General features: G+C 34.5%; 1 protein-coding gene across 2 annotated transcripts in view; it reads right to left on the minus strand.

The window, feature by feature from the left end:
• Positions 1-15,104, minus strand: part of UGGT2 (UDP-glucose glycoprotein glucosyltransferase 2) — a 184,373-nt gene that overhangs the window by 144,274 nt on the left and 24,995 nt on the right. For both annotated transcript variants that reach the window (XM_014864866.3, XM_070520046.1), the window contains exons 5-7: positions 10,487-10,661; positions 3,159-3,255; positions 1,174-1,246 (exon numbers count right to left, since the gene is read on the minus strand). In XM_014864866.3, coding sequence (XP_014720352.3) covers positions 1,174-1,246; positions 3,159-3,255; positions 10,487-10,661 — 345 coding nt within the window. The remainder of the gene's footprint in view (positions 1-1,173; positions 1,247-3,158; positions 3,256-10,486; positions 10,662-15,104) is intronic.

Below are 15,104 nucleotides of genomic sequence, written 5' to 3' on the forward strand. Positions count from 1 at the left end.
TGGCACCACTCAACAGGCCATGCTGAGGCCACGTCCCACATAGCACAACCAGAGGGACTCACAACTAGAATATACAACTACATACTGGGGCCTTGGGGGAGAAGGGAAAAAAAAAAGATGACTGGCAACAGGTGCTAGCTCAGGTGCCAATTTTTAAGGCAAAAAAAAAAAAAAAAGACCATACAGGGGAGCAGAAATTGGCTTAAAAAAATAATAAATAAATAAAACTACAGATTCCAAGTTGTTGCAACACAACTGAAAATGCAATAAAAATGTATTGTTATCCACTAAATAAAAACTTTACTTAGAATAAATCTGTTTGCATGATGCATTAACTTTTTAAGCCCACTAATGTGCCGCTTGGCCAAAATACTTTAGGGATAAAACTCAATCATCAGCATAAAGTAGAGGAGTCTCCAAAGATGCTCCCCTCACTCTGTACCGTTATCTACTCACCAGGAGACCTGACCTTAGCGACCTTTATAAATACTTGTAATACTGAATAAGAGCTAAAAATATTAATAGAAACAGTCTTTTACTTTGAATTAATTTTGTCTTTGTAATGGAATGGCAAACTTTCCCTTCTTGTAAATAAAGGAAAGCACACACAAAACTCTAATGATCTCTTTTCATGAGTATTCAGAGAGCACTCACCATCCTATTCCTTGTCTTCAACCAGTGATGCAGGAAAAAAAAAGGGGCACAACTTTAATTTTTGAAAGGTTACTTATACAAGTATATGAAATTAAGACCAGATGCTAAAAGGTTTCTAATATAGTAACCTGTGGCACAGAAATTTAAGTAAATAAATATCCTATCTTCTTTTGAGGCATAAAAATTTTGATTTTTTCATGCTAAAGATCCAATATTAACCATGATTTCTGTAACTGATTAGATCTGTAACAGAATCTATAAAGTTTTGTTTTAGTTTTTTGCCAGAGATAACTTTGATCATTTTCAATTCCTTTTTTCTAATCATACTCATCATCTTGCGGAACTAGTGACTATTTTCAATTTTGTGCTTTTTGCAGTAACTGTGACATACTTTTGTAATAAAAACAACACATATATTTTAAAAATGAGAAACATATACCTTCACAGCATATTGGATTAATTCCTTTAAGGACAAACTTAAGAGTACAGTAATAAAATTTTATTTCCATTCAGACCTACTTTAGTTTCCCAAAGAGAAATCCCTGAACTTCTTTTGTTTCAACCTCATCTTCTACGGAGGCATTAGTCACAGCTGTATTTTGGAAACAAAAACAAGACAAAAACATTTTTAGACTGGGAAAGGAATACACGATCAAAAATTAGAGCTCAAGATGAAATCAAATTCCATGTGGTTTGCCTTGTTTTTCCTTCATATATCAGCTTAATGACACATGCATGCACACACGCCGTATTCCTGAGTATGCTTTCTCTTTTTAAACGGGCTTGAGCATTAAATATTTAACAACCATAATAAAGGCTCTATAGACAATTTCATAGTCAAGTTCTATTTTATAATCAGAATGATAAACCACAAGGCCTGCAACCAATATTGGGTTCAGCTCTTACGGCAGGCAAGAGATCCACACCCTAACAAATATTTTGAAAACAAAATATTTTCAACACCTTTAAAGATAATCAAGAAATCTTCAGAAAGACACAAAACTCACGGCCTCAAAGAATAAGGACATAAGAGTTTATACTCATTTTCCTTCCCTTTCCCTTTTCCTTTACTTATCAAATAACTATAACATACAGTGCGGTGAGTGGTCTAGGCAAAGGATACTTTGGGATTGTAAGAATCTGTGACCTCCTAGAGCCTGGGCTGCTCTCCATCAGACTGCACCAGAGCTCATCAATTCTCCTTCTCTCCTCTCTTCCTGCTCTCCTGCAGATCTGCACCTCTAAGACCACAACTGAAACCCAGGGTGCTGTGATCTTGTCTTCCTTTTCCTCCCTTTCATTCATCCCTCAGGCACACATTCACTTACTGCCTTCTATGATGCCTGATGCCTGCCGGGATCGACACCAGAAAGAGAGGAGCAACAGACACAAACTCCACTTGGTGGAAAAGGAGAGAGACAGCAGACAATTTTCATAGAGTGTGTAAAACTTTGCTGAAAGAAAGCACACAATGTATGGGATGTAGAAAAGGGAAAACCATCCTCTGACAGAGCAGGAAGACAGGCAGCCATCTCAGAGGTACTGACTGATATACATGACCTAAAAGATGAGGCGGCCTTAGAGGAAATGAAAGAGTAGGGAGGAGGAAGAAGGTCTCAGGCAGAAGGAATAGCATACACTAAGAGATGAAAGTACTCTACAGAGGTCATAAAGACTTAGCATGGAGGTAACCAGAGAAGAGAAAATTATTCTGTATAGTAGTTTACTGTTGCAGGACCAGAGGGTACAAATAAGAGAAGGCTGAGGGAGAGTGATAAGGTGGAAAGAGGGCAGAGTGTGAAAAGCTTTCTTTGCTACTTAGTGGCTACTAAGGGATTTTAACAGTGAAGTCACAAAGTTGGATTTTCATCCTAAGAAGTTCAATCTGAAAGTATGCATTTAGTATATAGAACTATAGACAGATAATTGGTTTGCAGATAACAAATCTAACCAATTTACCTTATCTAAAACAAACAATTCACAGGCCTCTCTCATCCCCCCCCCAAAAAAACCAACACCACAACATCATCATCCTAACTTCATTATATATAAATAGCGGAGACAAAGCTTCCTAAGGCAGTATGTTACCAATGCATTTCAGGTTTACTGAGGTCCTGATCCCCTTAGACAGCTGATCTCCCACTCGGGGTTGGCTGGGCACATCATGAGCCATTCTGAGCTCCTGGGCCAGCCACCTCCACCACAAGCAGTCTCACCTATGGCCTCAGTGTACCTTACATATATTATCATTTTTTATATGTTGTTTAAATCGTTGGGAAGCCACTGAGTATAAGCAAAATAACATGCTATTTTCATTTTTTAAAGAAGTTTTTGAGAGCACAATATGAAATGTATTTTTCAGTTTAAAACTAAATTTCAAACTTCAAATTAAATTCTCCAGCCTCAAATTAACATACGTAAGATTGTAGACACTAAATTTTTTAAAAACAAAGTATGTAAGTCTCCAAGTTTTCATTCTACTCAAGTATAGAGAGAAAACTTACTTTTAACTTGGGTATCATCCAATGCTTTGTATTCTGTACTCTTAATCGCCAGCTCCACACCATAGCCAGATAAGTACATTTTCTGTGAGACTGGTTTCTGTTCAAACACATTAATTTTTAAAAAAGAGAAAATATTTAGTGAAACATCTTTTAAATTCGATATGACTGTGCATTAGGACATTAGGATAAAGTACTAATGTCGAAGTTTTTTAATCACTGGGAAATATTATTTGGGGGATATTTATACTTTCTCTAGATGGTCTATCAGGGAGCCAGAAATTGGTCAATGATAACTTGTTTACTTTCTAAAAACTCTGTCATGACTCTACTGTTTTAATTAGTCTTTTACAATGAAGACATATCTAATTTTTTTCTGTTATAAATGATAATCTTCCCGTCTCTCCCATGTGGTAATTAAAAGAGGATCCAATACAATCAAGTTTCAATAAAACCGTACTCCTTTTGGGGAACTACACAAGATTTGCTAACCCAGCATAGATGTAGGACAACTAGAGTGTTGCCAAAAGCAAATACTGGAAAGTAGAGGTAATGGACACAAAAAACCCACTGCCTGAACAACCTGATTAAATTTTTCTTCAACTTTCTCAATGACTAAAATATACCAAATGCCACAAATTAAAATCTGTTCTTGCAATGAAAGGCAACAATTGCCTAAAACTGAGTTGTCTGTGGTATTTATGATCAGAATTTTGGTACATAATTTCCCCCTTTCTGTAAAAGGGAAATATAAAATGTACTTCTAGAGATTACCCCACCAAGGAAGAGAAGTCACCACGTTTTTTCAAAAGGTAAGCAACCTGGATGAATATACATAACATTTTAGAAGATGTCTAAGGTTCTTTCTAGCTTCCAGATTGAAATTCCTACCAGTTGTGCTACCATCATTATCACTTAGCGTATTCTTTCACAGGTTAGGAAACTAGTTTAACCTACTGTGCAGCAAGCTCCCTCGAAGACGTCACATATTTTTGTTTAACTCAGATTCGCGCAGGGGTAGTTGTGCAATCCCAAATATGACAGAGGAAGAGGTGAGATGGGACGGAAGGAGAACCTTAATAGCGTATCACTCTTCTTATTCTCTTCTATCCACCCTAAACTTCTCCCCCAGCCTTAAAAGTAAGCATACGACCAGAGTAACTATTCCTGGACTGCTCTGTTTCCAAATAAGATGATGTAAGAATTAGTTTCAGATATGCAGACAAGTATTTAACATTGCTGCCCACGCTAAAATTTAATTTGCTAATTTCTCAGGCACATGCTATAATGAAAGATAGCATAAGCCAACTAGGTGGTTTATAATTATAGTAATCTGACAAAGTTGAAAAATTTTTAAAGAGTTTTCAATTTCAAAGAGCTCAATTTAAAAATACATTTTGACTATCCCTCAAAAGACAATCATTGGCTAAGCAAATCGAAGCTCTAAGTCCACATATCTTGTTATAGTTCATAAAAGAAATGCAATTTCATATAACCAATTTTCATTATCAGTTCTGGATATTATAAGCTCCTCAGCAATAAAGATAAGTGTTTATTAAATTCATATTTACTTTCCCCATTTGAAAATGTATTAATATAAAATTTGAATTATAGTTTAGTAAGTTTAGATTTGCAAACCAAAAATGCTAATAAGCCAAATCAACTGGTGAGAAGAATCTTTCTTCATTTTTCTATTTCTTCTTTCCCCACAAAAAGGGATCTGTTCAAAAGGTAGCATAAATAAGTCCATTTTTATTAAAATTACATGTTGACTAGATTTAAAATATAACTATTTTTAATGTAAAATAGGTCACTCATTAAATAGAAGGTTAAAATGTGATGCTACAAAGCGCCCAGACAGTTAGCTAGTATGTTTTCACAGAAGTATATTTAATGGTCACATTCTCCAAAGAATAACTTGGAACACTGATTCTCCACAGATGAGTGTACCGCCTAGCGGTGCATACTAGAATCACTTAGGGGGCATCTTTTAAAAAGATAAACATATACTTCCATCTCCCACTTCCATTCCTATTACAATATAACTGACATATAACCTGATGTTAGTGTAAGGTGTACAACATAATGATTTGATATAGGTATATACTATGAAATAATTACCACAATCAGTTTAGTTAATATCTATACCTCACAGTCACAGGTTTTTTTCCTGTGATGAGAATTTTTAAGATCTACTCTCTCAGCAATTTTTAAACATACAATACGTATTGTTAACTATAGTCACCATGCTGTACTACAACACCCCTAGAACTTATCTCATAACTGGAAGTTTGTACCTTTTGACCACTTTCACCCATCATCCCCTCCACCCCTCGCAACCACCAATCTGTTCTGTTTCTATGAGCTTGGTTTTTTCAGATTCTACATATAAGCGAGATCATATGGTATTTGTTTTTCTCTGTCTGACTTATTTCACTTAGCGTAATGCCCTCAAGATCTATCCATGGTGTTGCAAACAGCAGGATTTCCTTCTTTTTAAAGGCTGACTAACATTCCATTATATATATATACACACAAACAAACACACACCATTTTCTTTATCCACTCATCCACTGATGGACGCTTAGGTTGTTCCCATGTCTTGGCTACTGTAAGTAATGCTGCAATGAACATGGAGTGCAGATATCTTTTCCACATAGTGATTCATTTCCTTGGGATATATACACAGAAGTAGAATTGCTGGATCACATGAAAGTTCCACTTTTAACTTTTTGAGGAACCTCCATACCATTGTCCATAGTGGCTGCACCAATTTACATTCCCACCAACATTATACAAGGGTCCCCTCTTCTCCACATCCTTGCCAACACCTGTTATCTCTTGTCTTTTTGATAACAGTCATTCTAACAGGTGTGAGGTGGTATCTCATTGTGGTTTTGATTTACATTTCTCTGATGATGATTAGTGATGTCGAGCACCTTTTCGTGTACCTGTTGGCCATCTGTATGCCTCTTTTGAAAAAATGTCTATTCAAAAATAGATGCAAAAATCTTCAACAAAATTTTGGGAACCCGAATTCAGCAATACGTTAAAAAGATCGTATGTCATGATCAAGTGGGATTTATACCAGGGACACAGGGATGGTTCAACATCTGCAAATCAATCAGTGTGATACACCACCATCAACAAATGGAGAAATAAAAAGCACATGATCATCTCAATAGATGCAGAGAGAGCATTTGAAAAGATCCAACAGCCATTTATGAGAAAAACGCAACAAAATGGTGATAGAAGGAAATTACCTCAACAAAATAAAGGCCATATATGACAAACCCACACCCAAGATCATACTCAATGGGCAAAAACTAAATGCCATCCCTCTGAAAACAGGAACAAGACAAGGATGCCCACTATCACCACTCTTATTCAATGTAGTACTGGAGGTTTTGGCTAGAGCAATTAGGCAAGAGAAAGGAATAAAACGAATCATAACAGGGAGTGAAGAAGTGAAACTCTCCCTGTTTGCAGACGACATGATCTTATAGATAGAAAACCCTAAAGAATCTATTAGAAAACCATTAGAAATAATTAACAACTACAGTAAAGTTGTAGGCTACAAAATCAACTTACAAAAATCAGTTTCTTTTCCATACTCTAATAACGAACTTACAGAAAGAGAACTCAAGAATACAATTCTAGTACAATCGCAACTAAAAGAATAAAGTACCTAGGAATAAATTTAACCAAGGAGGTGAAGGACTTAATATGATGAAAACTATAAGACATTACTGAAAGAAACTGATAATGACATAAAGAGATGGAGATTCCATGCACAAGGATTGAAAGAATAAACAGTTAAAATATCCATACTACCCAAAGCAATCTACAGATTCAATGCAATCCCAATCAAAATCCCAGTGACATTCTTCATGGAAATAGAACAAAGAATCCTAAAATTCATATGGGGCAACCGAAGATGCGAAATTGCTAAAGAAATTCTGAGAGAAAATAACAAAGCTAGAGGCATCACAATCCCTGACTTCAAAATGTACTAGAAAGCCATAGTGATCAAACAGGCAGGGTACTGGTACAAAAACAGGCACACAGATCAACTGAACAGAACTGAAAGCCCAGAAATAAAACCGCAAATCCACAGACAGCTAATCTTCGACAAAGGTGCCAAGAACATACAATGGAGAAATGATAGTCTCTTCAATAAATGGTGTTGGAAAACTGGACAGCCACATGCAAAAGAATGATGTAGACCATTATCTCACGCCATAAATAAAAATAAACTCAAAATGGATCAAAGACTTGAAGCTAAGTCCTGAAACCATAAAACTCCTGGAAGATAATATAGGTAATATACTCTTTGACACTGAACTTAAAAGGACCTTTTCGACTACCAGGTCTTCTCAGACGAGGGAAACAAAAGAAAAAATAAACAAGCGGGAGTTCATCAGACTAAAGAGCTTCTGCAAGGCAAAAGAAACTAGGATTAAAACAAAGAGACAACCCACCAACTGGGAGAAAATATTTCTAGATCATATATCTGACAAGGGGTTAATCTCCATAATATATAAGGAACTCACACAACTGAACAATAAAAAAACAATCTGATCAAAAAATGGGCAGAGGAGATGAACATTTTTCCAAAGGACATATACAGATGGCCAATAAACACATGAAAAGATGTTCAACATCACTAATCATCAGGGAAATGCAAATCAAAACTACCCTAAGATACCGCCTTATTCCTGTTAAAATGGCTATAATCACTAAGACTAAAAATAACAAATGTTGGAGAGGGTGTGGAGAAAAGGGAACCCTCATACACTGCTGGCGGGAATGCAAACTGGTGCAGCCACTATGGAAAACAGTATGGAGATTCCTCAAAAAACTAAAAATAGAACTACCATATGACTCAGCTATCCTACTACTAGGCATCTACCCAAACAACTTGAAATCAACAATCCAAAGTAGCATATGTACCCCTATGTTCATTGCAGCACTATTCAAAATAGCCACATATGGAAACAATCCAAGTACCCACTGACTGATGATTGGATAAAGAAGATGTGGTATATATATACAATGGAATACTACTTAGCCATAAAAAGACAAAATCATCCCATTTGCAACAACATGGAAGGACCTGGAGAGAATTATGCTAAGCAAAATAAGCCAGACTGAGAAAGACAAACACCGGATGATTTCACTCATATGTGGATTATGAACAGACATGGACAAAGAAAACAGTTCAGTGGTTACCAGGGGAAGGGGGATGGGGGTGGGTACAGGGGTGAAGGGGAGCACTTATGTGGTGACTGTCAAGAAATAATGTACAACTGAAATTTCACATTGATGTAAACTATTATGAACTCAATAAAAAAAGGTCTATTCAGGTCCTTTGCCCATTTTTTAATCAGATTGTTTTTTTGCTAGTTAGTTCTATGAGTTCTTTATACAGTTTAGATATTAACCCCTCATCAGATATATGAATTACAAATATTTTCTCCCATTCCATAGGCTGCCTTTTCATTTTGTTGACAGTTTTCTTTGCTGTGCAAAGGTTTTTTAGTTTGATGTACCCCTAACTTGTTTATCTTTGTTTTTGGTGTCAGATCCAAAAATCACTGCGAAGACTAATGTCAAGGAGTGCTTTCCCTAGGTTTTCTTCTAGTAGTTTTATGGTCTCAGATTTTACATTTAAGTCTTTAATCCATTTTGAGTTAATTTTTGTGAGCTGTGTAAGACAGGGGTCCAGTTTCATTCTTTTATATGTGGTTATCCAGCCTTTCCGGCATCATTTATTGATGAGAATATCTATTCCTGAGTATTCTTGGCTCCCTTGACAAATATTAGTTGATCACACATGCATGGGTTTATTTCTCGGCTCTCTGTTCTGTTTCATTTATCTATGCATCTATTTTTATATCAATACCACACTGTCTTGATCACTATAGCTTTGTAACATAGTTTGAAATCAGGCAGTGTGCTGCCTCCAGTCTTGTCCTTCTTTCTCAAGGTTGCTTTAGATTTTAAAGCTACTGAAATTAAAATGATGTTTTATTTTTGTACAATAAAGACATGTATTATTGGAACAGAACAGAGTCTAAAAACATACATGCCTATATGAAAACTTGGTATATGATGGCACAGAATAGAGTCAACTGTTCAACGAATTACGTAGGGACCATGGTTTCTCCATATGGAAAAACTAAAATTATCTCTCTACCTCACAGTATATTAAAATACACTCCAGATGGATTAGAGACCAAAACATAAATAGCATTTTAATTCTCACAAGAAAATATAGGAGAATGTCTTTATGACATCATGAAGGAAACCATTAAGAAAAGTTGGATAAATTTGTGCTGAACAAAAGATGTCAAAAAGTTGTTTTTTAAGACCAGAAGACCAGAAATACACTAGAAGATGTTTGCAAAGTTTGGAAGAAAAGATTAGTATTCAGAATATACTTTTAAAAATCTGTCAATGAGAAAAAAAACAAAAATCCAAAATAAAATCAAGCAAAGGCTATGGATAGGCAATTGATAAGTATATTTATAATACTTTTATTAAACATTAATATGCAAATCACTAATATTTTGGGAAATGCATATTAAAAGACTCTTTCCACATTGGGAATATAGCAGTAAAAGAAGCAAAGTTCTTCCTCTAAGGGCCATTATACTCTAGTGTGCATGAGTGAGAATTGGTGGCGTTGGGGGTGGGGGAGGTGTTAAAGAAATAAAATTTGAGATATAGTAATAAGTGCTATGAAGTCATTAAAACAGTATAATGTGATAGAGTGACACAGTAATGTGAGGTTGGGAAAGTCAGCGATAATAAAACACATTTGACCAGAAACTTGAACAAGAAAGTGGTCAGCTATCCAAAGAAATAGAGTTAAGAGCTATCCAAAGAAATAGGTATAATTCCTATACCATGCTCAGCACTTTAAACTAATATATACTATAAGTATATCAAGTAATATATCAGTATATCAATATATCAGTATATCAGATTTTCTCATCAGGGTATATTTTCATTAAAAATAACTGTATTTATGAATTCTAGCCAATATTATATACATGTGATTGCAGTAAGGCTTTGTTGTTTATCCAAGTTTTAAATCTGTTCCAGATATATGATAAGGGAAAGGAATATAAACATGATACCCCCAGAAATACACAGAATTCCAATATATTTTTCCAGACAAAGTTCACATTTGATAGTTCTGTTAACTGTTAAAAATCTTTTAAATAACTGTTCTGGTGGAAATTATTACGTAAAATATAGTAAGAAAACTATCATAAAATGTATTTTTTATAGCCAAAATACTCTTGGATAAAACAAACCTGTACCTGAATATAATGCCGCAGAACATACAGAATTTCCCCATTTTGAGCTTTTTCAGACAATACTGTGTGAAATTTACCAAATGCCCTGGTACCCATTTCTGCATAGAGAATAATCACTGGTAAGTTCTCTTTGCTTGTAGGAAATTTATGATCTCCTTTAAACAGATAAGGTCTGGGCCTAAAATGAAAACAAAACACAAACTTTTAAAAGAATTGAAAGTAAAGGGCAGGTGAGAAACACATCAAGACACTTTATAATTTCTGCTTATCAAACAACTTACAGGAACATATATATATATATAAATAATCACAGAAAAAGAATTTAAATTTCTTGTGGTGATTTTGTACACAAAACTTCTATTAAATGACAGACAAGAAATAAATTTGGTTAACCCAAAATTGAGTACTAAAAATTCTTTATTTCCCAACAAGGTTTACTATCTTTAAATAATAACATACAATGGCAATATACTTTTCAATGAAATAAACTACATAATTTCTCCAATTAGAAAAATATAATTTTTCATTACAGCTCACATGTCCTGAAAATGGGTTCCAAATATTTAAAAAACAAAACAAAAACACTATACCGTACAAAGATTATCAGTACTTAATAAGAGTAACAACTCGTTAAATCCTCAGGGATAAGCAAAGAAACCAAACAGTCCTGTGGCCTGGCCCTCTCATCATTAACAGACTTCAACACCTTATTTACCGGGCATTGTGCTAGATTCTTTGCACATATTAGTAAAACCTATCCTCACAACAATTCCTTTAGGTAGTTACTATCATTTACTAAAACTTTTGAGGTTCCTGAGGCTCAGACAAGTGAAATATCCCAGAGAAGATGAAACAGAAAGTGAGGAATTGAAAAAAGATAAGAGTCTCTCATGTCAGGCACTAAAACGGAGCCAGGTGGCCATGAAGAGGAGAGGAACAAATTCCTCCTTCAGGATGAACTTTTGAATTCAAGCATTTAGTATGCCTGAAATGCATCTGCAAGTCTTCTCAAGGAAGATAAGATTACCAGGACGGAGACTCCTTTCCTGTCAGTCATCTCTCTCCCACATTCCTAAGTTTAATGGCTTGTTTCAACTGACCCTCACCTTGATGATTACCTTGAGCCTGGAATTTGTTAAAAGACATTGGTTAAGTTCATGCACTTTGCTTCAGTGGCCCAGGGTTCACTGGTTTGGATCCTTGGTGCAGACCTACACACTGCTCATTAAGCCACGCTATGGCAGCATCCCACATAAAAGAACTACAACGACTTACTACTAGGATATACAACTATGTACTAGGGCTTTGAAGAGAAAAATAAAAGGAGGAAGACTGGCAACAGATGTTAGCCCAGGGCCAATCTTCCCTGCCAAAAAAAAAAAAGGACATTCTTTCTCTTTTCTTTCTTTACCTTCGTTAGCCACGACTATAAAACCTCCCTTCTCTCCTCAATGGCTGGAACACAATTCAAGTGTTACTTAAATCTGTGCTTCCCAGGCTGCAGTCCTAACAAACTCCAAATAAACTTCTTTTTGTTTTAAGTTTACCTGAGTCTACCTCATAATTGATCAACAAAAGCCAGAATTTCAACTCATGTCTACGGAATTCCTAAGCCCACATCTTTAAACAATTTACCTAGGCAGAAAGAAAAACATGAAATAATGAAGTTAAAAATAACAAAGGCGTTGAGAAATAATCTTTTATTTAATGAAGTCAGATCTCTACAATCTTTCAGTCATTTACTACCTTCAAATAACAAAAACTGAGAAAAGGAACGAGGAAAGAAGGGCATAAATAACACTGCTACAGCAGGCTGGTGAAAAGACCGTGGGTTTTGAAATCAGGCAAAACTGGAGTCAAGTTCTAGCTTAACTATTTAGTAGCTTTGTGAAACCTAGGCAAGCGACCTGATCTCTCTTGGGCCTATCTCCTCATCTGTTCAAGAGGAGGAGTTCCAGCTACCTCCTACGAGTGTCCTGTGGATTTACCAACACGACCTGCAAATCATCTAGCACAGCATAAAGCACATACTTGGTGCTCAAGAAGTGATTATTTTTCTCTCACTCTCACCAGCCTCCACTTATCTAAAATATCCATCAAGAATAGTGTGAAGGGAAAAAAGGAAGGAACCAAATGTTGCATGGCATATCACCATTTATGACAAAAGTATGGGGTGTTTACCTGTGTAATTATGATCATATATACCTTGACTATTTCTAGAAGGATATGCAAGAACTTGATAGCACTGGTTGCCTTTGAGGAGAAGTTCTGGAAGTCTAGAGTAAAAGGGAATCTTATAATTTGCTGTATGCACATGCTGTATTTTCTAACTTTTAATGTTTAAACTCAATACATTGGGAACATGTCCTTTTGGTGTAAGTTAACATAAAAATGAATCAAAAAATTTAAAGGGACAAATTCTGCACTCATAGTAGATGAACATACTGAAATTTTTAAGTCACTTTCTATTGATTCTCTCAGGTTTCATATACCAGATGTGTATAGGATTCTTTTTTATTTATTGAGATATAACTATAAAATTTTACAGCATGTTTGTTATATCTTATTATATGTTTATTATATTGTTTTGTACATAAAGAAAATTATTTTGCAGACAGAAGCAGATAATATTTTCTTTACATTTTTTAATTCTCCCACAATAGTTAGCATGTTAACCTGTATATAGTAAGGATGAAAGTTCTCAAAACCAAAATTTAAAATGGAAATTGAGTCTTTTTACCAAAAAGTATAATGTAATTTTAAACATCAAAAATAATATTCCATTACTTATTTGAGCTAAATAAAACGTGGTAAAATCTTTTGGTGATAACTACTGTTTGTTATTCTATAGAAAAATATTGCTATAATATTCATGATAAACTTATTTAGAGACAACTTTGACATTTTTTCTATGGTAAATAAGATAACTAATTATTCAGTTTTCTGATATGGCTGGAAAATGCACATATATAGATTCTATCTTATAGAGAAATTCAAATTTCTATTTTGTTTAATTATTATAGAATAAGGCTTGTCAATGGAGATAAATTAACTTTTATTTAAAAAAGGGCTAAAAATCTAGCGTTCCTGATTACTGACTTAATTTATTTTAAATCAAAATCACTCAAATGCTCAATAAATCTTATTGACCAACAAAACAATGAAAACTTTCCTCTAATTAATCATTTGGCTTAAAGTTTGTGACATTTCTTGACATCAGTGTGGAGTACCATGCTTATTCCAGGGTTGTAAAGTCACATCAATTTAAGTGTCTTTATGGCGGTTTACTGTTGGCACGCATAGCACGTATGCACACTCATACACTTTTCTATTTTAACAAACTTTTTTGAAGTATAAAAGCTTTACAAATTCATCCACTCTCATTTGATTTGTTAATATTTAACACAAGAAATGATTTTTAAAATATTACTGCCAATGTTTGGACATTTGGAACATAAAACAAAAAGAATTTTATCAGCCTAAAATAAGACCTAACTTCACTATTAATCTCTTCTCCAACAGATGAAGAGACATGAACGTGCAAAACAAGAGAGTGAATTAGTTGCCATTCTTCATAGGACCCTATTAATAAATGCAAAAAGAACACTAAAATCATACTTCACATTTGAAAAGAGTAGTAAAAAAGAATCCAACTAGATGAAATTATTAAAATCATTCTCATTAATTTTAACTGATACCTTGGAACTCACATGGCACTAAGTCAAATGGATTATCCTTAAAAAAATTATTTTTATCAAATTAGTGCTGTAGAAGTACATTTAGTGATTTATATGGGGTATCTTACATTTTAGTATGTCTAAAAGACATTTTCAAATACTTTACCATTGTTGGCAATTGGAAAGGCTGCATCACAAACAATGCTAGTAGATAAATCTTGAGGTTGAATATAAAACAGAAAACAAGAAGAGATGGAATACATTTTCCAGAGACAAAGGTAAGGGCTCATCCACCATTTGTTCATGAGTCTCTAACAGAGGGCACCTTGTTACACCCATATACAATTACCTTTCAAAGTCTGTTCTATGATTAATTCAGGAACTGCTTGCATGTAGCATAGGTAAAAAAAATTACCCTATGCTCATAGAGAATTACTGGGTAAGAGTGAAAAACAGCCTTTAAAAATTGAATAGATTACATTTAAAAATAGATATTTTCACTTATTGAATTGACTAAGATTATAAGGGGAAAAAATACAAATTAGCACTGGTGAAAACGTTAGAAATGGAATGTAAAACATAAGCAGCTTTCTGAAGAACAATTCTGGAGTATGTATCAATTTTAAATGCATACACTTATTTACCTAGTGATTCTAGTTGTAGAAATTTATCTAAGACAATGTCAAGATAACCATATAAAGATATATGTACAAGGACATTCAAGTAGACAGTGTTTATAATAGAAGACAAACGTAAAATACTTATATCCATCATAAGGGGTAGGAAAATTAAACATACTTGTTCATTTGACTATGGTATCATTCATTTGATAAATATTTTTGAGCATCTACTATATGTCCGGTGGAAACACAATATACATGGGTCCTGCTTCATAATGACAAAGCATAGCTATACTTACATTTATTTATATGTAAGGCATGTAA

The sequence above is a fragment of the Equus asinus genome, chromosome 11 (assembly GCF_041296235.1).
Source record: "Equus asinus isolate D_3611 breed Donkey chromosome 11, EquAss-T2T_v2, whole genome shotgun sequence".
Taxonomy (NCBI): Eukaryota; Metazoa; Chordata; class Mammalia; order Perissodactyla; family Equidae; genus Equus; species Equus asinus.